At 46.2% G+C, this 27,597-nt stretch overlaps 1 protein-coding gene and 1 long non-coding RNA gene across 3 annotated transcripts; one reads left to right on the top strand and one right to left on the bottom strand.

Annotated features, from left to right (window-relative positions):
- The first annotated feature begins 220 nt into the window (after positions 1-220).
- Positions 221-2,696, top strand: LOC148685258 (uncharacterized). The gene is made up of 3 exons (XR_015950452.1): positions 221-346; positions 781-1,105; positions 2,177-2,696. It is a non-coding gene; the product is annotated as an uncharacterized LOC148685258 (long non-coding RNA).
- Positions 2,219-26,943, bottom strand: MMP23B (matrix metallopeptidase 23B). 2 transcript variants are annotated; one of them, XM_060276194.2, is made up of 9 exons: positions 26,854-26,943; positions 18,774-18,950; positions 15,332-15,477; positions 13,972-14,111; positions 10,867-11,034; positions 7,184-7,348; positions 4,903-5,013; positions 3,720-3,846; positions 2,219-3,321 (listed from the first exon to the last, which is right to left on the bottom strand). In XM_060276194.2, the coding sequence occupies exons 2-9, from the start codon at positions 18,942-18,944 to the stop codon at positions 3,147-3,149; spliced, it is 1,203 nt and encodes a 400-aa protein (XP_060132177.1). In that variant the 5' UTR covers positions 18,945-18,950; positions 26,854-26,943; the 3' UTR covers positions 2,219-3,146. The 2 variants fall into 2 exon arrangements, with proteins under 2 accessions (XP_060132177.1, XP_034976177.1); XM_035120286.3 differs by lacking the exon at positions 26,854-26,943 and adding an exon at positions 21,630-21,756.
- Positions 26,944-27,597: the final 654 nt, after the last annotated feature.

Raw genomic sequence — 27,597 nt, 5'->3', positions numbered from 1 at the left:
CTGAAAGTTTCTCCAAGCAAATGCAAATATCAGTCCCTCGATAAAGCAACTCTCCCCACTCACCAAAGGTGTTGGGGACTGTTCAGTTGAGGCAGTTTGTTCTGCAGTTGTTAAAACTGTCCTTAAATGAAAGCAAAGGATTGTGTGTGTGTGTGTGTAATATATTTCATATATATATTAGAAGTTCTACCAAGTAATCAGGGACCGTAATGCATTGAAATTGTTCCACTGCATCTTCCTGGCAGGTATTTAAACACAGAGAGTGGGATGGCAGCTGACTCGCTCGCAGCGTACATTTCTGCCAAATTTTCATTTATGCCGCCCCCATGGACTAGAGTATCATCAGGTACCCTCTTTTCTTTTTGTCTCCTCCTGTGGATCCAAGTTTGTTTTCCAGGTACCTCTTTTGCCTTCCAAGATCTGACGAGAATTGGATCTGGTCAGTGTTTAAAAAAGCCCATTTTAAAGCAGAGGTGAGCATGTGGCCTTCCAGATGTTGTTGGAATACAAGTCCCATCTTGACTGTTGGGCCATACTGGCTGGGGCTGATGGGTCTCACAGCAGTTGGAGGGCCGTAAGATGCCCCACCCCACCCCCTTTTCACCACCACAGTTGGAAAAACTAGATTACTTCCCCCACCCCCAACCAGGATCTGCCTGCCGTTCTTAGAATCTCCTCATCCACAACACATCCAACCCACCTCGGTTGAAACATGTTTGGGATGCACTTTAAATGTACAGTGTAGATTTGGCCTAAGACTGTGTGAAATTGATTTGCCAGGCTGTCGGCGTGCAACGAAACCTGGGAGACGTAGCATTGGATGCAGAGTCCTGCATCTTGAAAATCTCAGGGATAACCGCTTCCATTCGAAAACAACAACGGTGTGAGAGTTTCTAGTCCTCGTGACGGTGGAAATAACGCTTGGAAGTAGGTTGGCCAACGTCTGCTGAAATTTCATATGACAGAGAAGTGGCAGAAAAAGATGGACAGAACCTAGAAACTTGCAGCAGAACAAACCCAGCTCAGCCTTGCCTACTCAGACTGGCAGTTGTCTTCTAAGATCTCAGGCTGTGACCTTAACCCTGGGACTTTAGGTGAGAGGCAGGTAAGAAATCTGATTCATAATAATGAACAATGATGATACTGTTTGAGCATATCTATGCACACACTCTTGACAAGTGCTGTATGTGCGCATGTTACACTGTCATGTGGCCAGTTTTTTTGGTCACGTGAAGCTCTTGGTCAGAATCAGGTTAATATTCCTTGTTTAACTTTTATTTTTGTACGTTCACCAAGCAAGGAATTTTGTTTTGATCCCGAAGTGTTCTGCTGGGTGTGAAACCAGCAGAGGGGAGTGTGGGGTTGGTTTTTTTTGTACTTTTGCGGAAGAAATATAATCATGACTTGTACATAGTGTTTTCATGTAATGTCAATGGTTTTGCTACTGTGCTGGAAAATGTACATATATTAATACTTGTGTACGACTGAAATGTTTTTGGGACTTTTCAATATCGTTGGGCGTATTGAAATAATGTAAATGCACAAATTCAGACTCTCTCTCTCTCTGTGTGTGTAGAAGCCAGCCTACTGCACCCAAAGGTACTATTTACATTCATAGCTCTGCCCACTTTTGTCTTTGGCCTCACCCACCTCTGGCCTTTGGCAGAAAAGGGTTGCCCACTGGGTGCTCTAGGGTTGTCCTTGTAAACTGGGCATTGTAGTCAGAGTAGGCCCATTGAAATCAAGAGACCTAAGTCAGGCTGGTTAATTTTAGTGGGTCTACTCTGATTAGGGCCACACCCATACCACACAGCTTCATCTGTGGTATGGATGTGACCCGGGACTTCTTCGCTTCTTTGTTTGTTTGTAAGTTGCTTTGGGTTGGGGCTAAAAAATAAAAATGTTAGATACAACCCCATGCTTCCCCAGATATTCTGCTGCCAGAGGGAAGCCAGCTGTTTGTACATCTGATCCTTTCGACTGAAGATGGAAGGAGGGGGGGAATGAACTGAGCTATTCCCTCTATGAATTATTATGTACTGCGATTCATTTTGATGGCTTCGCGAATGCAAGAGGGTGGGGTAATTATAGGTCAAGAAGGGTTTTAACGCAAACTTGCATCTGTCTGCCATTGCTCTCTTAACCTAATTTATTGGGGGATCTGGTTTTCTCTTAGAAGGATTTGCGGGCAGCATAATTTCTACATCAACGACAAGAATGACGGCAGAGTCAGGAAGCACTTTATTCAAACAGGAGAACCGCAGTAATTTACCAGTGAAATTCCTAGAGGATCAACTGTCCTTTAGCTTTCCAGAAGCTGTAGACAGCTCTTCAAGAGGCTCGACCGAGGGATAAGTGCATCACAACATATGCAAGGAATTTAACAGTGTCTCGTAAGCTTGCTTGAGTTGCCATCACAGAGAGCAAATCGGAGAGTCGATGGCTCATGGTGGACAAATCTTTTTTGTTACTCTGAGGAATACGCGATCGTTACACCTAGGAGCTACGTAGCATCTTCAAGTGCCGCTGAACTACAGCTCCCATCAGCACCAGCAAGCAGGGATGATGGGAGTTGTAGCACAGCAACAACTGGAGGGCCAAAGGTTCCCCACACCTGATTCTATATCTTATCATCACTTTTGTAAGGAAAATAAAAATTAACTGCAGCAATAGCAATATTGCAGCTGAATTTATTACCCAAGGTGACATTTCAGTTATTCTCCATCTGGTAGACACTAGACATTTCCACTTCCCAAAGCTGTTGGGACCTCCCCAGACCTAATGTCCACAGGTGTGTGGGCTTTGTTTGGGTCCCCCCACCTTGTACATTTTACAGACTCTCTTTTCGTAATGGTAGCAAGATAAACAAAACAACCGTTCTAGCTCCCATCTCTTTGACCTGCTAAAACTAAAATATACAGAACAGATGAATTTTGTACTCATCTCCTTTTGGAAGCGGTAATCTGTTGGGGAGGAAGGCCCAGCCTCCCCACACATTGCCCAAGCCACACCTGTGGATGGGCTTTGCCGTTTTTAAGATTGGGTGCTGAAAGTTAGATATACAAAACGACAGGCAGAAAAGAGGAAACCCAACATAGGACAGAACCACTTGGGTTATACCAAAGTCCTTTGCAAAGGGTTCCATGCTAGTGCTTCAGCCTGACCCTCCAGGAATACGTGGTGAGGATCTGAGACTTTTTCTTCACTACACAAGTATAGGTCCCTTCATTGATGACGTTGGCTATGATGCTCATGTGGTCGTCATTCAGAGACAGGTATCCCGGATAGGAGTATTCCAGAAGCTCCTTCTCTTTATACCAGCTGTGAGGGAAAAGCAAGAGGGGAAGATCGATATTCACCAGGTTTGATCCCTTTAACCACGGCCTGGAGTCCTGGGTCCAGTTCTGGGCACCTCATTTTAAGGAGGATATCGACAAGCTGGAACATGTGCACAGGAGGGTGATTGGAACCAAGCCTTATAAGGAATGGTTGACTCCGTATAAGGCAGCTTCCTATGTTACCCCTGATGCTGGTTGTCCCTAATTCAAGGTAACCCGCTTTCCTGCATTGCAGGGAGTTGGGCTAGATGAGCTTTGGGATTCCTTCCAACTGCACAATTCTAATGATTCCCAAAGATCACATACAGACACACACTCCAAACCAAAAAGTTAAAGAGGCATGCATGCATGTCTGGCTCAGTCCTAAGTGAGATTACTTACTAAACTTTGCCTTTTTTATTAATGATCTTCTGGCCACAGCGGAAGGTAACATTCCTGCCTTCGGGAACAATCCTCGTTTTCATCCTCGGGGGAGGCGGAGTTGGCATCACCGTTGGGAATGGGAATTCTGCCAGCAGAACAAGGAAGGGAAGGGAGATCAAAACAAAAAGGACATATTGTCAGCTTCGAGCTACAGATTTAGGATTGCACGATTGTTTTCCTGTTTTCTTACTAATTTTGAAAATCGAGGAATCTTGGGAAAGGGCTGGAGTTCAGTGGTTAGAGCATCAGCTTTGCATGCAGAAGGTCCCAGGTTCAATCCCCAGCAGGGTTGAGAGAGACCCCAATCTGAAAAACTGAAGAGCTGCTGCCAGTCAGTGTAAAAAACACTCATAGAATTATAGGGCTGGAAGGCACCCCAGGGATCATTTAGTCCAACCTCCTGCTGCAATGCAGGAATCACATCTTAAGAATCCCTGAAGCAACTACCAGAACTACTGAGCCAGGTTCAAGGGCCTTGTCTTAACAAAGCCCTGAACAGCTCAGAGACCACATGAGCCCTTATATCTGGCTTGATAACCTGCAGGAGCATAGCTGGTCATTTCCCCAATCGGTGATGCTAATTTGAAATCAACACAAAATGCAGCCTTTAGTGCCATTGTCCCAGTCATGTGGGAACTCAGCCCATAGAGGTTCATCAGGCACCTTGTTTTTCCATTTTTAAATGCCTGCTGAAAACTATGCCTCCAGGCTTACGCAGGCAATTAACAAACAACAGTTATCCGATATCTGATCTTTTTTTAATGGCTTCATGTGTGGTTGTTGTAAACCACTCGGAATTTTTTTTAAAAAAAATATGAGTAAAGGTATATACATATTCTATTAAAAACTACATGATCATATTATCATTTATGAATAGCTTCCCATGAGGCATCCCATCTTCCTAAACGGTTTTGGATGTTGCATTCCAAACACCAGAGAGAGACTCCCAGCTATCAGGAGAATGTGGCCTGTCATTAGCTCCCATTAATAAAATATCAGCCCATTATCCTGAACAGGCCAAGCTACCAGTCTAGCAAAAGAGCATTCTCCCCTAGTGTCTATTGCTTATAAATATATTATATATCCCTTTTAGAAGCAGATATCCTGGAATGCTAGATTCAAAGCAAAGTATATTCATTACCTGAGCAAAAGTCGCAGCTATACGGACAATGTTTCTTCATAAACTTCCTGCGTGTTCTGCAGTAGCCTTTCTGAGACCATGAAGGACATATGAATATTCGATCTTTACAGCCTGAAATAGGAAGATTCATTAAAGGTGGAAATAAAAACTTTTAAAAAGCTGATTGAACTTTGTGCACTTTGATTTCAACCGATGTTAGTACTGCCAACGGAACTGTACCCACATATTTATTTATTGGAAGCATTTTTTTAATCCTGCTTTTCAGCTGAGAAAGGCTATACAGTACATGAGTGGCTTACAGATATCAGTGGTAAGACAGCCCATGCCTTCAGGCTTATGGAATAGCATAAAAGGAAAAGACATGGGGAGGGAGGTGGAAGAAAGCAAGCTCAAGGCACTAGTTACAGGGTAAAAGTTCCTGTAGTAACCAGCCGACATGAAAAACTTTGTAGAGAAGGAGTCCAAGGTAGCTGATCTTTCAGCCGCGCCTTTAATTTTTCTTTGATCCAACAGTTGAAAAAGCATGCTTTTGAGGGTGGATGGTTTGAGTGGAAGAAGCATATTCACAAATATATGTGAAAACTTGCCAGGTCACACAAAGGGTTAAGAGTCATGCATCCACTGCTCCGCCTACTTTTTTCCTCTGGCCCCGCCCACTTCTGGCAGGTGGCCCTAGAAGACAATGCAGCCCCTTGGGGGCTGCAAAAATGCCCCCCCCCCGGTTGTGTTTTGCATCCAGCATTGCAGATCCTGAGTGGAGCAGGAACATTCGCCTACCTCCAGGTTCCCTTCTGACCCCGACTCTTAAAAGATGCCCAGGTCAAAGGAGAAAGGGGAAAGAAATAAATAAACCAATATCCCCCCCCCAAAAAAATAGGAATATCAAACTCAGCTGGAGCCCATTTTGGCTACACAACTATCGGCACTTGTTATTAGAAGGAGTGAAATGTGCGACTGGGTAGGTGGCACAGGCTTGGCGCAGAAAGCAGTCCTTCGACGGCAAAGCCAGTTCAACCCTTTTTTCAAACTGTAGACAAGGCTGGCTCCTGATCCCTCCACTGCCAGAGCTATGTTCTCATCAGGCCATTTTCTCCTCGCCCCACCTCACCCTCAGCTGTAAATATAGCATTTCACAGAATTTCTATGATGGACCAGAAACGTATCATTTTCTCTCCCCAATACTAGTTTTCAGAGGCCCAGCCTCGGGAAATCTGGGGAAGTCGGAGCCAGTAGCTGCCAAACTGAAGACATGTGGTGCGGCCCCAGGGATAAATGCTGCTTTCAGGAGAGCAGAGGGAGCCACTGATGTAAACACGTTTCAGCAGGGGGCAGGCAAGCTGGCACTCAAGAAGGCAGCTTGGTGTAGTGGTTAGAGTGCCAGAGCAGGACCACACAGCCACGAAGAGCTCCTTGCAGGGCTAGCTTGGGGCCAGTCCCTGTCTCTGTAGCCTACCTCACAGGATTGTTGTGAGGATAAAATGGGGGGGGGGAGCCACATACAGCCTGCATTGTGTGTTGGAATTGTTTAAAAGGTGTTTTCCTAGAGGAATCATAGAATTGCAGAGTTGGAAGGGACCCTGGCGATCATCTAGTCCAGGCATCCCCAGACTGCGGCCCTCCAGATTTTTTGGCCTACAACTCCCATGATCCCTAGCTAACAGGACCAGTGTTCAGGGATGATGGGAATTGTAGTCCAAAACACCTGGAGGGCCGAAGTTTGGGGATGCCTGATCTAGTCCAACCCCCTGCAATGCAGGAATATGTAGTTGTCCCATACAGGATCGAACCTGCAACCTTGGCATTATCAGCACCACACTCTAATTTTAAAGTGTTAATTTTATTAAAATTGTTTTATCGCTGCTTGCCACTCTGGGTTCCTTTTTGGAGAAACGGCAGGATTATAAAGTTAATAAATAAGTAAATTATATGTCACCATGAGCTCCTTGGAGAAAGGCAAGATAGATATGAAATGATTTTTTAAAAAAATTACAACATTTGGCCCCTATAAGCTCATCATCTAGCCACTTTGCAGCCTCCCACTTCAGAGCCCCCTCCCCCTGCCTGAACCCAATCCACAAAGGGCTTTTTACCCCCTCCTCCTCCAGGGAGCCACCATTGCCACTGAGCTAGAAGCCAGTCTCCACTATCACCTCTCAGGCCATTTTGCACATGCAGCAACCAACGCCTCTTGCGTGAAGGGACAGGGCAACAGGGCTTAACCGTGCAATTGTTGGTTGAGTCCTTCCTTTCCCACCTTGCAGCCAACAATGCTCTCGCTCACCGTAAAGGCGGAAGATCCCCCACATCTCGTCCTGTGAAATGGTGTTTTTCCCAGTCAGGGTGGCATTGATGTGCATCAAGGCATTGGGGTCCAGGGAGTGCATGAGGCCCAAAGCGTGGCCGATTTCGTGGGCTGCAACGTGGACCAGGTCTGTAAGCCAAACGCCTAAAGAGAGAGAAGGAGAAAGAAAGGTGTGTGTGTGGGGGGGGGTATGAATAATCAGTGTCCTTAATAACACAACAGACCAGAGCACCAACCGGATGTACAAAGCCACCTTTTGCCGGATCAGACCATTGGGTTTACCTAGCTCAGTACTGTGTAATGTAATCCAATCTGATTTCAACCTGAGATCACAGTGATGCTCACACACCGGGGTCCCGAGTTCGGGTTGATGCCACCTTTTCACTGCTAAAAGCAGTCAGGAGAGTTGGATGGAGAGCAAGCCAAGCAAAACCTTTTACAATCTACCAGTTGGGTTTTATCAATCTGATTTGGAGGAAAGATGCCTTGTGGACTGTTGGCAAGAAGCAATCTTTAAAATGTCCATTCCCCCCCCCCACCCCGCTTGGCCCAAAGTGGAGGAGTTGTGAAATCTGCGGTGATGGCGGTGAACTAATCTATACTGGTCAGTTAAAACGTTATAAATGCATTATAAACATGTGACACCAGAAGGCTCTGCGGAACAATGTAAAATCATCAATGTAACATAGCATTGAGAGCTGTATAACTTTATTTAAAGCGTTTTTACAATCAGTATAGATCCAGCCGGTGTTTACGCACAATAAACCCCAAGGTGATGCAACACCTTTCTATTTTCTCCTAAATATGAAATGGGCTTGCAAAGCCGTCTCAAGACAGGACACATGGGAAATCCTTCCCTATCAAGCCAGAATGTGGATAGAGATGGAAGCCAACCATTCACATTTCACAAGGTCCGTGCCTCAGCAAATCTGTGCATGGAACCAGAAAGATGTGAGAGCCTGCAGTTAAGTGCATTTCCCTCCAGTGATTTTACAGCTCTGGGTTTTAACGGAGGGTTTCTACTGGTCAGAGCAACCCACCTCACGCTTGGAAACCACAACCCAGGAACTCGTGAACTGAATTTTATGGGCTGGTTTCGTCTCTTTGCGCCTGGCAAGGAGGGGGTCTCCTATGAGCCTAGCAGTCAACCCTGTCATGGGAAGCTGAACCATAAAACAAAGCAAGCAATAAGGACGAGGGCAAAGGTTAGCCTCACCTTTCCAATTGGTGCTCTGAGGGAGATAAAACTAAGGCCACCATAAGTTTAAAGCACTGTGATACTACTTTCAACAGTCATGGCTTCCCCCCCCAAAGAATTCTGGGAACTGTTATTTGTTAAGGGGCACTGAGAGTTGTGAGGATAAATCTCTTCCCCTCACAGGACTACAATTCCCAGGGTGGCATAACAGGCAATATCTTCCCAGGGAACTCTGGGAATTGTAGCTCTGGGAAGGAAAGAGGGGCTTCCCAACAGCTCTGAGAGCTCTTAGCAATAACGGTGTGAATTAGGAAGGTTCACCTTTAAATGCAATCTGACCCCAATTTCTCTTCCAGCTCTGTCTCCAGATGAGCTTTTTATCCAGCATTTATCCTGACCTGCTTGTACAAATCTTATGCGGCAGTTAGACTATGTCACTCTTATTTGTTTACCGGGCGGTTACACACAGTGCTATTTTTCTAGAAAAAGAGGTGCTGGAACTCACCATGAACACCTCTTCTTATAATGGCAATGGCACCCACTTGAGAGGTGCCAGAACTAAGTTCCAGTGAGTTCTAGCTGAAAAGAAGCCCTGAACACTCATCCCAATTTACTTTTACATGTCTCCCCATAAATCATTCACCCACTGCAAATTTTTCAACACATATCCCTGTCGCTTTCTTAACCGCCAAAGTTGATTTTTAAAAACAAAAGCAGATTTGCCACGCCATTTGATCTGTGCCAAGTGCGCCAAGTTCCATACCCTCCAACATTTCTCTGATGAAAATAGGGACGTCCCAATTGCATAATTTATACCCCACACATCTTATTGGGTTGCCCCAGCACTCTGAGCAGCTTCCAACATATATAAAAACATAATAAAATATTAAACATTTTTAAAAACTTCCCAATACGGGGCTGCCTTCAGACGGCTCAGGGGTCGGATAGCCTCCAACATTTCCAATGAAAATAGGGACATCCTAAGAAAAACCAGGACATTCCAGGATCAAATCAGAAACCGGGACGACTTTTCTAAATTAGGGACGTCCCTGGAAAATAGGGACACTTGGAGGGCTGAAGTTCTGGTATGTGTCCGAATGCTCATAAATTCTCCATCTGGTCACACTGTGAGGACTGTTGTAGGGTTAAAAAATTGGGAGGTTTGGAAAAAATAAAGGGGGCTGGGCTGGGGTGGGGACAACAATTGTTGCAGACACTTCCCGTCCCTATTAAAGACCCATCTGCTTAGCATTTAATGTCAAATGGAGCCTTTTAAAGAGCAACCCGGTCCGTAATGGAGGCATCTGCTGCCCACAAAATGTCCACGTCTGCAGGAAAGCTGGTGATCCAAGTGAACAAAAATGTAAACAGCCCACCCACCCCCACCCCGCTTTTTTCTCTCTCTTTTGGATGAGAATTCAAGGGAAGGGACAAGGCAAAACCTCTCCCCACTGATAGCACAACTGGCTGGATCTATGCTGGGGGGGGGAATGCTTTGTGCAACTGTGGTTGCAGCAGCCCCACTGAGTCACCGAAAACTGAAGCTGGAACCGGCTACCCCTAAATCTGGAACATTCTGTGTGCAGAACTCCTTCGTCAGCTCACGTCGCATACATTTTTCTCCCCCCCCCCCCAATGTCTGGCAAGACAGACGTTGAACCAGAAAGGGGGCGGGGAGCTGTCTAATCTAAGTCAACCCCAGTGAAGGTCAACGCATCAGAAAGCTTTGATGCTCCTCGTGGGAAGAGTCTGGGCACATCTTAATTGTCTAGCAAACCACTCAAGAGGATCGCAGGCAGTTTTTTGTTTTGTTTTTAACAGTTCCCACTCCCAACCAAACAGTGTAAGGAGCCCCAAACAAGAATAAAAATAAATCGATATCTTTAAAATATCTGTGATGAAAGTGAGGCTGTGTACGCATTACAGTATAGGCTTAAAGAATATTCCAACGTGCGCCCCCCCCAAAAGAATCCTGGGAACTTTAACTCACAGAGCTACAGTTCCCAACAGCCTTAACAAACTACCATTCCCAGGATCTTTTGCTGGGTGTACTCTGAAGGATAGTAGGCGGCCTCTGAGTGACTGAGAAATCCTGTGACCTGTATATGTATTTATTATGACTGAGTATATTTCCATAATGTATGCCACAAGGCTGAGTTCACACAGTATATTCACAGCACATTCAAAGCACACCCTTCCCCTCCATAATTATGGGCAATGTAGTCCCCAGAAACCCCATATAAAACTGCAGTGTCCAGAATTTTTTCAGGGAAAGAAAGCATATTTTTCACGACCAAAGGGACTAGAAACTTGTTTAAAAAAACCACAAAGAAACCCGGAAAGCACCTGCAAAATAACACACAAGAAGAGCTATGTGTAAATTCCCTGAGGAAAGGCAGCGAAATGGCACCACGTTACCCACGATGACATCAGCCTCAAGAATCGAGACACGCGATTCCCTTACCCTTTTTCCAGCTGAACCTCGTGTTGCCCACGATCCAGTATTCATGGTCGTCAAAATGGATCTCGCCTGTCTGAGGGAAAAAGGCATGTGCAAGCTCTCCCGTTGTGCCATCAAAACAGTGGTGGATACTGGACTCCAAGCAGTCTGTATGGTTTATGGAATAGAAGCCTGAGGAGAAATGAAAACGGTGAAATGGGTTCACTTTATAACGGTGGAAGCTGGTCCATTAGGGCCAAGGAAGCACTTTCCCAACAGCCTTAGTTTGCCCTCGGCCCCCACCTGCCCAACGGTTTAATTTAAAAAAGGAAAAGGGAAAATATTATATTGATTTTTCAAAGTCCAGTACTGAGGGGATTCTGGCGGTTCCCTCGTTGCGAGAAGCCAAGTTGCAAGGAACCAGGCAGAGGACCTTCTCGGTGGTGGTGCCCGCCCTGTGGAACGCCCTCCCATCAGATGTCAAAGAGAAAAACAGCTACCAGATTTTTAGAAGACATCTGAAGGCAGCCCTGTTTAGGGAGGCTTTTAATGTTTAATAGATTATTTTATTTCATTTTTCTGTTGGAAGCCGCCCAGAGTGGCTGAGGAAACCCAGCCAGATGGGTGGGGTATAAATAATATATTATATTATTATTATTATTATTATTATTATTATTATTATTATTATTATTAAAGTAAATGAAATCCCCCACAGCCAACAATGCCCTCTTCCCACTGCACCCTGCAAATGCAGTTTCTTTGTGGGAAAACATTGAGTGTGTAACAAAAGAATGCCATAAAGTTATCTTTCTGGTTAATGCCTTGACTTCCTTAGTTAATTTTTCAGCGAGTGCCGAGGTCCATACTTCTTGTTGCTACTGCGATTATTCCAAATGTCCTAGGGTTGTGGGAATATATGTGCAAGGAAGCAAACATCACTGTCCTAACTAAGACAGGGTGAACGGACAAGATGGCTGCCTAATTCTGAGGTTGTACACACATCCATGTCTTAAAATGCAGAAGCTGGTTTGAGGGAAAGTGCATCAAACAGGAGCATTTCTCAAGAAACTACAGGATGGATATGGGTTGTGGCTGGTGTCATGTGCCCTTGGTTTCAAATGCCAGCAGTGGGAGCTAGAGTAAACGCTAATGTGTACACAGTCTGAGTCAGACCATTGGTCCATTTGGCTTAGCATCATCCACACGGACCGCCAATGGCCCTCTAGGGTTTGCGACAGGGAGTCTTCCCTGCCGTACCTGGAGAATCCCCAAGATAGACCCTGGGACTTCCTCATGCAAAACCACTGAGCTGTGCCCTTTCCCCATATCAAAATGGTAACTTCAACAAAATGTTGCAGTGCTGTTCTACAAGGTGTGACCAGAAAGTTTGGTGAATGGTCACAGAAATTTGACAGCAAGAAGTATTCAAACATGCAATCATCATTGGAAACCCACAAAATGCTCACAATTGTGTATGGAGATGTAACTCAAAAGACAGTGTATGAGTGGTTTAAACATTTCCGTGAAGGGCAGCAAACCTTCAAAGATTACCCTCTATCTGGCAGACCGTTGACAAGCATAACAGCAGCAAATGTCAACAGAGTTTGTGAGTTATTGATTTTGTCCGTCTGAATGATGGCGGAAGAATTGCATATTCCACGTGAAATCGTTCCTGAGGTTACTGAGTTCTCCCACCCTCCATATTCTTCCGATCTGACCCCACCGGATTTCTTTTTCCAAAACTGAAACCAAAACTGAGATCTGCACTGAAAGGGCACAGATTTCCCAACATTTCACAAGTCCTAGCTGCTGTGGGGACACGGGTGGCGCTGTGGTCTAAACTACTGAGCCTAGTGCTTGCTTATTGGAAGGTCAGCGGTTCGAATCCCCGCGACGGGGTGAGCTCCCGTTGCTCGGTCCCAGCTCCTGCCAACGTAGCAGTTTGAAAGCACATCAAAAGTGCAAGTAGATAAATAGGTACCGCTCCAGCGATAAGGTAAACAGCGTTTCTGTGCGCTGCTCTGGTTTCACCAGAAGTGGCTTAGTCATGCTGGCCACATGACCTGGAAAAACTGTCTGCGGACAAACGTTGGCTCCCTCGGCCAGTAAAGCGAGATGAGCGCCGCAACCCCAGAGTCGTTCGTGACTGGACTTAACTGTTGGAGGTCCTTTACCTGTACCTTTTTAAGCTGCTGTGATGAGAGAACAGAAAGCAGTACAAAAAGAGGACTTCTCCAGAAATTTCCAACAGTTTTATGAACGTTGTCAACAGTGCATTGTATCAGTGGTCAACGAAAGAGGTTTAAAGACTGTCTCAAGGCAAATTTTAAAAAATGACAGAGTGCCTTAAGAACTATGGATGGAGGCTTGTAACATTATACAGGAGGCAGCAACGAAAACCATCCCAATGAAAAGGAAATGCAAGAAAGCAAAGTGGCCGTCCAATGAGGCCTTACAAATAGTACGGGAGAAAAGGCAAGCAAAATGCAAGGGAGATAGTGAAAGATACAGGAAATTGAATGCAGATTTCCAAAGAATAGCAAGGTAGTATAAACACAAACAATTGAGAAACACTGGCCTGCGAGTACTCCAATTGGAGAACAGCCTTTACCAAAGGTGTCATGGGCTTTGAAGACGTGCTAAGAGGAAGGCACGCTTGGCAAATCCACACCATGATCAACTCCCGCCTGGAAACCAATGTCCCCACTGTGGAAGGACGTGTGGATCCAGAATTGGCCTCCACAGTCACTTACGGACCCATTGTTAAAATTGTGTTTATGGAAGACAATCTTACTCGGTCGGCTTTGAGTGATCGCCAAAGAAGAAGAAGAAGTAGTATCAGAGGGGCTGTACTCTGAAGGCCTGTAAGGCTCAAATATTTCTCGCTGTCCAATTTCTGTACTCATTCACCAAATTTTTCGGTCACACCTTGTATGTTCCAGCCAGCCATGCCCTCTGTAGGGTGCTCCATTCCATCTTCCTTGTCCTTCCCCCACCCTGACAACAAAGCATTCTGTAAGCAGTGAGCATGTTTAGTCCTCAGGGGGCTTGCTGTGGGCCGTCTCCCACCCCCTGCCGCCGCCTTTCAGAGTTTTCTTCTGAAACCAGCACTATAAGAGGAGCCCCTACCAATTTTTAGGTCACTGGCTGCCCTCGGCGGCACCTCTCGGAAGCTGAAGGGCGAGACGTCACTCCACATGCGGAAAGCAGCAGACAGGCCCTTCCTTGTCTGGCTCTCGTTGATGATGTTCCTAGGAAAAGACAGGATCCTGGAAGGAAATGGAAATGAAATGAAATGAAAACAAGAGGCAGCTTTGGAACTGCCAGAGGGATCGTGGCCAGAAATGGCTGCTCAGCCCTACCCAGGCTTCGAAGATCACATCATATCACATACAGAGAGAGATGGGGGTTGGGAATTATAGGGACAGAACTACCCAAACTGTATAGGAATTTATTCATGTATGCAATGACAGCAGCAAGAATGTTACTTGCCCAAAAATGGAAAGAAGAAGCCGTCCCAACGAAAGAAGAATGGATAACAAAAACTTATGGAATATGCAGAAATGGCAAAACTTACCGGAAAAATAAGAAACCAATATTAAAAAAAAAACACTTTTAAATAAAAGAATGGAAATGGTCTATTGGATATTTACAAACAAACTGTAAACAGATAAGAACACTGGCAGGATCATTGTAATAACCTGCAGTTTTATATTTCAAGTACTGTAGATGAACAAATGAGTAAATTAAGATAATTTGGAATATGCAGAAAATATAAAAAAAATAAATTTAAGAAACCACAGAAAGAGGGGGAAGGAAGTCGAGTTTCGAAATGTTAAAATGCCGGTAATTGTAAAATTATTGAAATGTATACAATTGAAAATCATATTTTTTTATTAAAATAATGGTGCGGGGTGTGTGTGTGTGTGTGTGTGTGTGTGTGGCACAGATCCCTGCAAAGGGTGCCTGATTAAATCCTTCCTATTTGAAACCTTGGCTTGCAGCTTAGACCCGGGCTGGAGAAACTGTGGCCCTCCAGGTCTTGAGGATTCTAGCCAGCCATGCCCCTTTCCAGCATACTCCATTCCATTTCCCCTCCCATTAGGCTTCCTTGTCTGCCCACCTTCCAAATGGAAAGTCAGCATTGTGGATGGAAGACAGAGCCCTCCCCTTTATCGTTTCCAACCCTTCCCAGAAACCAGAATTCAGACCAGGAAAAGGGAGAGAAACTTACATTGCAATGTATTTCCCCCAAACAATCCCTAATCTGCACTTCCTCCAGTGTTAGCCAAATCAAAATGCTGTTAAACTTAGAAATTCCCGTGCCTCCGGCGCAGTTTGCCGAGTCCCCCCAAAAGTACAAAAATATGCGTATTTGAGGTATGCAGGAAAATGCGTATTCATTTGTAAAAACAACAGGCATAAATGTAATTTAACAGAGAAAATCCGTTGCAAAAACTATTAGTATTTCTACAAATCCTGGCCTTACTTGTACGTGAGATTGAAGTGGTCCCACTTCAGGTGACCTGGCGTGAGCGTGTAGCGTTTCTTCCGGCTATGGGGATGGGGTGGAAACTTGCCATCTCGGAGAGCAGGGGGAATTCCAGGAGGGAAAGCGTGAAGTGCAGGATCTGCCTTTAAAAAGCCAAGCCAAGCAGGTCAGGAGGAGAGCTCAGCATGTCAGCCTTGCACCAAAGCCTCTGGGTTGGGTCCCTGTTATGTGAGAGGCAGCGTGGTGTAGCAGTTAGAGTGATGGACCCAACTCAGCAATGATTCAAACCGGGATGACTGTGGGAATGAATGTCACAGAATTTGGATGAAAACTGAATCAGAAAAATTGTTCCGTGGCCAGAAAGGAAATCAATCCAGCAAGTACAATCAGGATCCGCTGTTTTTGCTCGGTCTGCAAACAATATGTTGTTCCATCTGCAAACAATACATAATTTATTCCTTGCCCCCTCACTGCCCAATTTGCAATGTGTTTCCTTTGCATTGAATGAATGGGGGGTGGAATAACATCATTTACACAATTAATTATGGAAGCCGTGTGATTTTGCCACAGTGAACAGGATATACCAATAGACAGAACAGATATACCAATAGACAGAACTGCCACGGATATACAGTACCAATAGACAGAACATTCAATTGGGAGGCTAAAAGAAGACTATAAGGGACACCTCATTCTTTTATGAAAATGCTAATGTCGCCATTCTGCCACTAGGTGACAGTCTAGAGAACAAGGTGGTTTGAGGGCAAAACTAACTCCGACCAGCATTTTATTTTTGTAAACTGACCCCAATCTGAAACACTGGAGAGCTGCTGCTGGTCATTGTAGACAATACTGAGCTAGGTGGACCAACGCCTTGGTACAAAGCCAGCTTCTTATATTCCTCTCTTCTGCCGGGCAAAGGGAAACCTGAATGTTAAACTAGCATGAGAAGTGGGCTCTGGATCTCAGCAGGGGAAAAAAACAAGCGGTGCAATTCAAGGAACTGCCAGATCCTGCCTTGGATTTCCCCCCTAGCTCTTGTCAGCAATGGTTAGTCTTGGAGCTGAGGCCAAGCTGGCTTAGTTGAGATGTTGGACTCAGACGACCTTTCACTAGGTACGCAGCCCTCGGTCTGAACAGCCCTGATGAGCTGCACACAGTGGAGGCTGGTCCATTAGGGCAAATGGGGCACTGCCCCACCAACCTTATTCTGCCTGTCTTTTTTATTACACCAAGTCGAGGGGGTGGCCCTGCCTGCCAGCGTCCTCCTCCTCCTTAGTCTCAGGGACAAAACTAGAATCAAGTAGGCTCTGCCCCTCACTGGCTCTGGCGCCACCTGCTGTTGGGCTCCCTGCCTTCTGCCCCATCAGCCTCTTCTGCCACATGATGCCAACCAACTCCCAGCTTCACGTGTTTTTTCCAGGAAAGGACCGTGAGCCAGGGAAAGAGCTGGCTGGTTCCTTAAAGAGCTCGGCTGAAGGCAGCCAAGCACAAATGGGCTTTCTTTAGGGCTGCCAGCTCTCTGGTTGCAGCCCCAGAGACTCTTGTGTTTCAGGGTCCTTTTTTTCAGGAGCTTGGAGCTGGAAATTTTAAGCATCAAGGCTATCAGCTTGTCTCTAAATCCCAGGCTTGAAATCCAGGGGTGGCTGGTGCACACTGGGGGCTGGTAGGTTGGAAGGCAGGGAGGCAAACACTAGGTGGCGCCAGAGCAACTATGGGCTGAGCCAACTAAGCCTATGTTTGTCCCCAGCCTCTTCCTCCCTGTTGAGTTGTACAAGGGGCAAGACCAAGGAGGAGGAAGCTGGCACCTGGATTGGATGGAAGTAAATGACAGTCAGAAGCTGCCCAATGGCAGGTTGGGGTTGGTGGGGCAGGCCCTCATTTGCCCTAATAGGCCAGCCTCCACTGTTCAAATCCCCACTTGGCTACAAAGCCCACTGGGCGATCTTGGGCCAGTTGCTCCTTCTCAGCCCTGCCCTGCTCTACCTTGCAGGGTTGGTGTCGGGCAAAAATGGAGGGTGGGGAAGTGAGAGTGAGCTATCTTGAGCTCCGTGTCTGTTTGCCTCCTCTGTGTAGTTGTAATAAACCGGCTCAATTAGCAATGCGTTGCAGGGGGTTGGACTAGATGATCCCTCCCAACTCTGCACTCTCTTCACAAAAGCAGGCGGCTTTGAAACATCCTACCCCTTGTGGAAGTGAGGAAGGGGAAATGCCACATTGAAACAAGGCTCTTCTCTAGCTCAGGATCTGTCCTGAAACTTATATAGGGCACACAGACATGTGCTTTTCCAATGCATCTGTAAGTAGGTCAAAAGTCTGATCTCACTCCCAAATCTGAAAGAAAGAAAGAAAGAAAGAAAGAAAGAGTGTGTGAAACTTCCATTTTTGGTCCCCTCCCCACAAAAAAAGGAACTTGCAGAGATGGAAAAGCTTCTGAAAAAGGAAGCCAAAAGGATCAAGGGGGTGGAAAGACACCCCCCCCCCAATGAGGAAATGTTGCAGCATTTGGACTTTGGGACAAGGAGAGGTGTGCAGGATAGAGGGGCAGGATAGAGGTGTATAAAAATGCTGTAAAGTATGGTGAAAGGAGAGGCTTCCCCATTCCTTCTTCCATAATACTTGATTTTTGGGCCATCCCAAGGAGCTGGATGTTAAAAGATTGAGGACAGACAAAAGCAAGGACTTCTTCACACAATGTACCTTTAAACTGTGGAATTTTTGATGGTTATCTGTCTGGAAGGCTTTAAATTTAAAAGATTAGACTAATTAATTCATGGAGGGTAATTGTCTGGGGAAACTGAAGTTCAACCCATCACTCAGCCCTGAAAACTCAGTTGGCAATCTTGGGCCAGCTGCTGTCTGTCGACATAACCTGCCTTGCAAGGTAGTTGCAACCATTAAACAATTGAGAGGTGTGTGTAATAATAAATTAAATCGGTGGGCCTTACTTCTAATTAAGCATGCACTGTTAACCCCACCAGAAGCTTTTTCTGCCATGCCAGGAATCTAAAAATGAAATATCAATAGGCAATACTTGAACTCTTTGCTATCTCTTCTGCCCAGGCCAGTGGGCAGGGTTGCGGGACCCGAGTTCAAATCTTTGACCTCCTTGCAAAAACAAACAAACCCAAAACCCCAAAAACAACAACAAACCCACAACACCATGAGATATAATGTAACAGATGAGCAAATATTAAAGTTCCCATTCCATAGAATATGACCACACAACAAAGAAAAATAAATGGTGAAATGTAACAAACCTGAGTTCAAATCCCTGTCCATTGGGGCAATCTTGGGTCAATCACAATCTCTCCGTCTAACCTACCCCACAGGGCTGTTGTTAGGATGAAACAACCACCTTGAGCCAATTTGGGGTGGGGCGGAAGGCAGGATATTAAAGCAGCACACAATATTTGGAAGAAAACGGGTCGCATCTTACCTCAGTCTCTCTTGCTTTCGTCTCAAGCAAACCTTCCCGAGCAGCCAGTAGACCCAGGAGCGGAATAATGCATAAGAAACTCAAGATGCAAGGCCATTTAGGGCTTCTCTGCTTCTCCGTTGGTAGAAAGCCACGAGAAAAGCCGGCGGAAAACTTTTCCATATGCTCCATGCCTGGCTTTAATTTTAAAAAAAAACATCAACAATGCAACACAGCATGCAAGCGTCTGCAGCAGTGGCAAACTTTGCTGGAAATTGACAAAACTATTTGGAGGGGAGTGTTGAAGGGGGGGGGACAGGAGGGAAGAGAGGAGTAGACTTTACATTAAACTTTGGTTTGATGAGCCAAGTGGATTTAAAAAAATAAAATAAAATAAAATCAGCTCCTGCCAAGCCGTTTCATATTACTCTGTGATTTTCTGTTAACAGAGGAGGGAGAAAAGGGAGGATGGACCGCTGGACAGCCCAACAGCTGTGCTCAGGGAAGAGAGAGAGAGAGAGAGAGAGAGAGAGGCAGCTGTGTCTCAGCAGCTGGAGCAGGGAGGCGATTTATGCAATGACACCCTGCTCCAAAAAAGTGGGGGGGGGGAGTATAGGAGGGGAGGAGAAAGTGGTGGGATGGAAAGCAGAAGCAGAATCCAGATTCAGAAGTTTCCCTTTGGAATATTTCATCGTGTGTGTGTGTGTGTGTGTGTGTTCCGTGTTAGGAAACGGTGTTGTTCATTAACAGGCATCTTCTAGGAAGGCAGGGTGGGCAGAGACCAGTATGAGCATCCGTTTCATCTGGTTGCTCTGCTCTCAAAAGCTGGTAAACAGCACTAGATCAAAGAGAGAAAACGAGAAGATCCAGGGCAATGCCAGTAACCGCTGCTATTCTTACTATTCTTATTACATAGAAGCCTCATGCCCAGTGTTACTCAGGAGTTCTAAGAAACAGAACACAAAACAGTGGAGTCTTGCCATTGGTGGGATTTGGAAAAGTTCAATCCGCCATCTTGATTCAAAATGGCGCCCAGTTAAGGACTCAAGAAGAGCCTGCTGGATCAGACCAGTGGCTCATCTCGTCCAGATACCTGTTCTCACAGTGGCTGTCAAGATGCTTGTGGCAAAGCAGCAAGCAGGATTTGAGGATTCTCCCCTCCTGGGGTTTCCAGCAAGTGGTATTCAGAAGCATTGCTGCCTCCAACTGATGAGGCAGAACGTAAACATCACGTCTAGAAGCCACCGACAGCCCTCTCTTCCAAACGTAGCCGAAAACCAGCTCCATTATCTCAGGAAGCATCACGCAAAATTTGGATAAAACCAATGTGGTTCTAAAAGGTTGGGTCGGCCATCTTGTTTCAAAATGGCTTCCCTTTGTTTCTAAACGTCGGTGGCAACTGGCTCCTCGATCTCAGGACCATCGTGCAAAATGTGGTTCACCTTAAGAGGTGTCCAAATGCACAGAAAGTGAACAACTATCCAAAATATGGATACAGATTATGATCTCTTCGATTTCAGCCCCACCTTTTACCAGAAGGTCAAGGTCACAGTGCAAGGTTAAAATCTGCAAAGCAAAGTAGAAATATGAAGAACTGAAAGCAAATAATGTCGGGGTGGTGCCAAGTAACAGTGTGGTATAGTGGTTAGAATGTGCAAATGAGGACCAGGGAGAGTTGAGTTCAGATTTTTGCTCAGCCAGGAGGTTCAGGGCTAGCCAGTCTGTTGCTTGAAGCAAAGGTCAAGATGGAACCCCCCTCCCAAAAAATGCATGCATATAAAGCAAAGTGGACAAGGAGAGGAAACTTATGTCAGTCTTAGCAAGGCTGCAGCAGAGGTATGGGGGGGCAGGTGAGGCCGGGGGGGGGGGTGCAGAAGGGGACTCCGGGGGAACAGTTTGGTAGAAGAAGGGGCGACCACCACTGCTGCGTAGCACCTACAACTTGGCTGCAGTTGCCTCTACCTAATGGTTGGGTTTGCCTTGACGAAGCTCAACGGGTGACTCTCGGCCAGTGGCCATCTCACAGCCTTGCCTACCTCACAGGGTTGTTGTGAGCACAAGAAACAGTGGGGAGTGAGATTTGTGCACTGCCCCAAGCTGCTGGGAGCAAGCTCTTGGTTTCAGGGGAACCACCAAACTCTAACTTCCAGCTGATGCCCTAGATGAGCAGAGTGCCGCTCTGAGACCTGGTGGGTATTGCAAATGTTGCCTCCAAGCTGCTTGCAGGGAGGGGCTGGAAAAAAAGGGGGCTGGGGCATAGGAAGCTGCCACCTGCCGCTGTCAGACCGCTGGGTCCATCCAGCTCTGTGCTGTCTGCACTGACTGGCAGCAGCTGTCCAGGGTTTCAGATAGGACTCTCCCAGCTTGGCCAGCGAATGCTTGTAGCTTCGTGGCAGAGCATTTGCCTTGCACCCAGAAGGTCCCAGGTTCGATCCCTGGCGTCACCAGGTAGGGCTGGGAGAGAGCCCTGCCTGAAACCCTGGAGAGCTGCTGCCAGCCAGTGCAGGAAGTACAGAGCAAGATGGCCTGACCCGTTATAAGGCAAGCTTCTTGTATACCTGCAGATAGTAGAGATTGAACCTGGGACCTTCTGCGTGTAAGGCTCTACTTGCTGATCTGCCTCCCTCTCTCTACTCCAGGCATCCCCAAACTTCGGCCCTCCAGATGTTTTGGACTACAATTCCCACCATCCCTGACCACTGGTCCTGTTAGCTAGGGATCATGGGAGTTGTAGGCCAAAACATCTGGAGGGCCGCAGTTTGGGGATGCCTGCTCTACTCCATCAGTGATGAGCCCTAAACTGGCACCACCCCAGAGCAGGGTAAAAGAAAAAAAGAGGATTATAGGAAGCAATGAGGAGATATAAGATACCATTACCCAGTTCTTTCCCCTGGAGCCTCCTTCAATCTGAGACAGGCAGAAAAGGCTGCAGTTTCCCCGGAGCAAGAGAAATGGCTTGCTATCCCTGGGCAGGTTAGGGTCATGCTCACGCCAAGGCGAGGGTGGAACGGTTTTCTTTCAAGCCAAAGAGCACTTTCTTGGAAAGCAAAGCTCTCTCGTTCCCCTCGTGCTTCGAGGCGGAGACAGACAGAGCTCCTAATATGAAGTTAGGGGGTGCTGGCTCTTTTTAAAAAAAAAGTCAGGAGAAGCGAAATGTTTGCTCTGAAGGCAAGATAGCCAAAGAAAACCTTTGGTGTTCGAGCAGCGGGCATTGCAGCTGGGAGGTGTGTGTGCCAGGGGAAAAATTAGATGGAGAAAGGGACTCTGGGGAGAGCTTGCATAGGTTTAGCAATTGAAGACTGGGAAAATAAGCCCCAATTCTCCTCCCTTGCAGGGAATTGATAAAAATCAAAAGGGTGGCAAGACGAGACTTGAATGAGGTGCAGTCTGCAGCCCCAGTGGGCAGAGATGCCTGAGTGGGGTTCGAAGCCTGGGCAAGCCGTCAAGGTTAAGTCTGTGATCCGGGCACAGGAGACGAGTTCAAAGCCTGAAGTACTCGTGCACAAGATCCATTGCGTAGGCCTGATGTGGCCCACCAGGCCTTTTGATCCAAATCACGAGGCCGTATTGGCCAAGTCATACCCACAAGCCACAACATCAAACGTGCATGGTGTTTTGCAGGCTTGGGCAATTAAGCTGCTAAAGAATCATGGGCGTTTTTTCTTTTTAAAGCCTATAATATAAGCAAGTTCATTGAAGACAAAAGGAACTTCGATCTGGCCTAGGCATGCTTCGGAGAGAGGTGGTGGAATCCCCAGGTCAAAAGTTTACAGCTTCAGATCCTAAGTGGGGGTTAGGCTTATCTTCCTAACCATAATGAGGACTAGCAACTTGTGGGCTTTCTTTAAAAATGAAAATTGATAACACTTTGCACTGCATTCTATCCCCTGATTCTATACCAGGCCAGGGCTTGCCCCAAAGGATGGAAAATAGCCCTGTCCTTAATTGAACCATGCTGTTACTTTCTCCATTTTTTTAAAAAAAGGAGAGGCTGGCCGTGTTTACATGCTTTGACACACAGCCATGGTAAATGGCATTACATAAGCAGCACAACAGGCTATTCTTAATTCTCCCTTCTCTTTAATGAGTGTTTCTACCTTTCCCCCCCTTCTTTCAATTTTCACATCTGGCTGTTTGACTTGGCCGGTTCTCAATGATTGTTGAATCCAGCTCAATTTAATTTTGGCCCAAGGAGAGGGGAAAATATTCCTTGCAACCTTGCATGTCTTTTTCAGTCCTGTGTCAAGAAGCGAGATAGAAAAGACGGCGGGGAGGGAAGGTCCTATGGAGGTATAAGAGAAAAGCCTGGGCATTGTGGTCATTTGAGGATGGGGGGGGATTTGATGGGGGGGAGTTCCCCTTTACAGGTCAGCCTACCTAAGTCACGCTTTCTGAAACAATAAACCAACTGAAAAGCAGCACTTGTTCAAAATTTGCACTTCTCTGAATTTTGCAATGCAACATACAATAATGTTTTATAAGGGAACATTGCATTCTCAAAATGAGCACATTAGCCAACAATGCAGACAAAATTGTGTGTACGTCAGGAAAAAGTACGCACAGATGGGTTTGCGCGAGGACTAAGGAAGTCGGTCAATCTGCAAACTGATGTGGAAATGTGTAGAATGAAACTTAATATTGGAAACTGAGCGAACATGTCATGGAGGCAATAACAGCACATTCGTGGTGGATATATACTGGACCGTCCCCACCTAATTCTGCTTTATTAGTTGGTTCTGCAATACTTCCCAAATGTTGCCGCACTATAGGGCAACAGAAATGGAGGCAGGGGAACAAGAATCCCTGGAAAATTTGTGGTACAAAAAGTTATAGGGTTTCAGCAGAAGTCACATCACAGGCACTGATTGGAAACGAAGCAGTGTGTGTCCACCTCAAAACTTTTGCAGTGACACCACTGCGAACACAAATAATCATGAGCGCACAAGGAAAGCATATGCCTGGAGGGCCTGAAAAAGATGAAGAACAAAAATCTAAGGAGCAATGGAGAAAACGTCTTCCGTCAAGAGAATTCCAAGAATTTTAAAATTTGTTTGCGGGACAAGATGTCCCAGACAATTATGCAGACCCACAACTCGCAAACAAATCTCTCTCTCTCTCTCGTCAAAAGCAGCAGGCTCAAAAATATATCTGAGATTAGAACGGAAATGCAGACAGAAATTAAAGAGAAAAACATCGAGACTTAAACCAGCTGCTTGCGGAGAACAGCAACACAGTTTATGTCTTTGATTCACTGCCCTGTTTGCAACCACAGCTATCTAGACACCTCTAGCAGCTCATAAGCAGGGAAGGAGGCAAGTGTCTGCTGCCCCCTGGTGTTTCTCCCTAGGAACTGGCATTCAGAGGTATCCTGCTCCTGTACAAGGAGGATCCACTCTTTAAAATTCTTTAATCTTTAATACCATTAAAATGTACTCATATTGTTCAGCAGCAGCACATGCTATTTACCCATATACTGCCTCTGATGCTGGAGGTTCCATTTAGTCATCATGGATAGCAGTAATCGAGGTGTGTGTGTGTGTGTATCCAATCCCATTTTAAAACTGCCCAGGCCAGAGAGAAAAGGTGTTACATGGGCAGGACACGATTAGACTCGCATACATTTCTCTCAATTCACAAAAAATATTTCCTCCTAAGGAAAAGGTTGGTGGTCTTTAATAAGCTACTTTATAGGTAGTGAGGATTAGAACCCTGGTCTCCCAGGTCCTAATCTGACATTCTAACCACTGACTCAATTCTGAACATTGGGAATTTCTGCTCCAGCATCTGTTTTTCATCGAACTTCTCCAACATCCCTTTCATTTACCTAGGAATTGGGCCCAAGCTAACACCCTCACTCCCTTCTTTGCTACTTATTCCTCCAAGGTAGGCCATGACTTTCCTCCTCCTCCGCTCATCACAATGCAAAGGGTGAGAAGCCAGCTCACCCAGAGGTTGGCAGAACTCTCAAATCTGTTTCAGCAAAATAAAGCAAACAAACATCTATCTGGAGAAAATGCAGGTGGTCACTATTCAAAGGTGGCCTTTTGTGCTTCCGATGGATGCCGCTCCATGACTTTCCCCTAGGAAAGCCAAACATAAGAGAATGGGAGAGGAGGAAACAATCTTTTTCGATTCCCAGAGGAGGAAACAATCTTTTTTCGATTCTAAGTCTTTGTAAGACTTGTCAGTGACCTTTGTAGGCCGCCCCGGGAGCCTGCTCAACTGGATAAATAAGCCAGGCTCCCCCCAAATCCAGATGCAGCCCACCTTGACATTTAAAAAATAAAATAAAATTGGCAAACTTGAAAGTGCACCAAGAGCCGGAATCATCCAACCCACAAAACAGCGAGTTCCCGGGGCTTTGTAATGAGCCTGCCAGGGCAGGACCTGCTTGATCGCACCACGGGCTTTTTCCGTTCTACAAAAATCGAGCAGGGAGGAGATTCTCCCTGCCTTCCTCTTCACAGCAGGCTAACCCCGACTTCTCCTGCCCTTCACAGCTGGGCAGAGAAAGGGAACTATTTGTCCGTGGTCTCTGAACACTCTCCGCCTGTTCACTCAAGGTGCACGTCTTAGCACTGGGCTAAGTGATGGAAGAACAGTTTGCTGCAGGGTTGGCCAGGGGTGGAGACAGCAAAGGGGAGAGCTTGCAAAACTAGATGCAGTCGACACCCGAGGGCTCCCCTGGACCAATGTCTTTTTTGTGCAGCATGTCATTGACAGAGTGATGGTGCACTGGTGGCGGATTTCACCAGATTTGTAGGAGGGACTCTCTGAGGGTCATCTAGTCCAACCCCCTGCAATGCAGGATTCATACAGCCCTGTCCACACATCGTTCTGCTGCATTAGCTGTTTGGTGATGCTCTCCTGATATGATCGCGGATGACAAGGGCATTGTTGCGCTCTGTCATAATCACTTATGTTTATTACGCACACTACGCCAAAAAGTCCCAGGGTCGCTTGCAACTATTTAAAATTCAAATTAAAACAAATTGCAGTCCCAGGAAGAGAGCAGGTGCTGAAAATCTATGTCTCTCAGGTGTCAAATGCTAAGGTTGAAGAGGTGCTGCTTACTTATGTTACTGAAAATGTGTAATTGATTAGATATTATATTATTATAATGATGTAGCAGCCGTAAGCCTTTTTAGCATGTAAATGGCAAATAAATAATAGAATCATCAAGGTGGGAGGGACCCTGAGGATCATCTAGTCCAGGGGTCAGCAACATGCAGCCCATAGGGGTCATTTAACCGGTCCACGAGCCGCCCCCGAACCGAGCCGCCCACTCGCGAGTCCCCATGCACTGCACTAAACTGGCACAGCACGGTGCAGAGACTCACTTCCATGGCACCAGAAATTGTGTCTGCGCAGACGTAGGAAATCGCGTCTTTGCAGATGTCGGAAATCGCACACGCGATCTGGCCCACGGAGGGATCTTCGCTGGAGTGAACCGGCCCAGGCGAGGTAAACCTTGCTGACCCCCGATTCCAGTCCAACCCCCTGCATTGCAGGAATATTGAACCTGCAACCTTGGCTTATCATCATGATGCTCTAACCCAGTGTTTTTCAACCTTTTTTGGGCAAAGGCACACTTGTTTCATGAAAAAAATCAGGAAGCACACCACCATTAGAAAATGTTAAAAAATTTAACTCTGTGCCTATATTGACTATATATAAAGTAATTCTCCCACAGCACACCAGGCAACATCTCACGGCACACTAGTGTGCCGCGGAACAGTGGTTGAAAAACACTGCTCTAACCAACTGAGCTATCCAGGCTGAGTGGGGTGGGCCATCCTCTTGGCCCCCTTTCAAAGCTACCTCACGACTGCAAATTCCATACAATAGAATTAACACTTCCTGATTTTGCCTTGTTTTGCTTTTTGCTCTTTGTCGGGTGGCTCAAGGAGCTGCCCAGGCTACAGAAGCCTCTCGTCGCCACCAAAAGCGCAGAAAACCTTAACTAGCCACCCTTCTGAGATTTCAGCCATGGGGACTAGAAACTTTTTATAAAAAACCCACAAACCCAATATCATCAAGGCAGCTGAATTCTGCAGCCAAATGCCACACAGTGGTAGGGAAAATAAGACAAAACACTCACCTTGCCATCTGTTCAAGTCGACGCATCTCACTGATATTGTCCAGAGTCCTTCAAAAGGAGCAAAGGCACTGGTGTTTGTTAAACCTGGGTGTCATGCCAACCATGGTTTATTGTGCCATTCTGGAGGCAGAGGATACAGTTCAGGATCCTCTGCTTGGTTAATAGCCATATAAGGTCCCATAGCTCCAAACCTATTGCCATGTGGTTGGTTCCACAGAATAAGAGTATGAATTAGCCCCCCATGGGAGAACCTCTTGTGAATGAAATATCCCCAAAGAGGGCATGGACAGGTGGCTGGCTGGCTGGCACCATAAAATGAGCACCCTACACTACCACATTTTACTGCAGGCTCCCTTTTATCAAAATACATACAGTTGTACCACGGGTTACAAACACCTCGGGTTACAGACACCTCAGGTTACAGATTCCACTAACCCAGAAGTAGTACCTCAGCTTGAGAACTTTACCTCAGGATGAGAACAGAAACCACACCCCAGTGGCACGGTGGCAGTGGGAGGCCCCATTAGCTAAAGTGGTACCTCACGTTAAGAACAGTTTCAGGTTAAGAACGGACCTCCGGAACAAATTAAGTTTTTAACCAGAGCTACCACTGTATAAAACTCCTACTCAGCTTGTGAAACATATAGCCGTTAAGGGATTTTGGGAAACCAGCTGTCTTTGGACCTCCCTCAGCTCTGTCCTCACGGCCAGTGTCCAATCAGGCTACCTGAGCAGATTCTATCC

The sequence above is a fragment of the Zootoca vivipara genome, chromosome 6 (genome assembly GCF_965207765.1).
Source record: "Zootoca vivipara chromosome 6, rZooViv2.hap1.1, whole genome shotgun sequence".
Classification (NCBI taxonomy): Eukaryota; Metazoa; Chordata; class Lepidosauria; order Squamata; family Lacertidae; genus Zootoca; species Zootoca vivipara.
The sequence above is the reverse complement of the archived record's forward strand: the minus strand, read 5'-3'. Positions and strand labels throughout refer to the sequence as shown.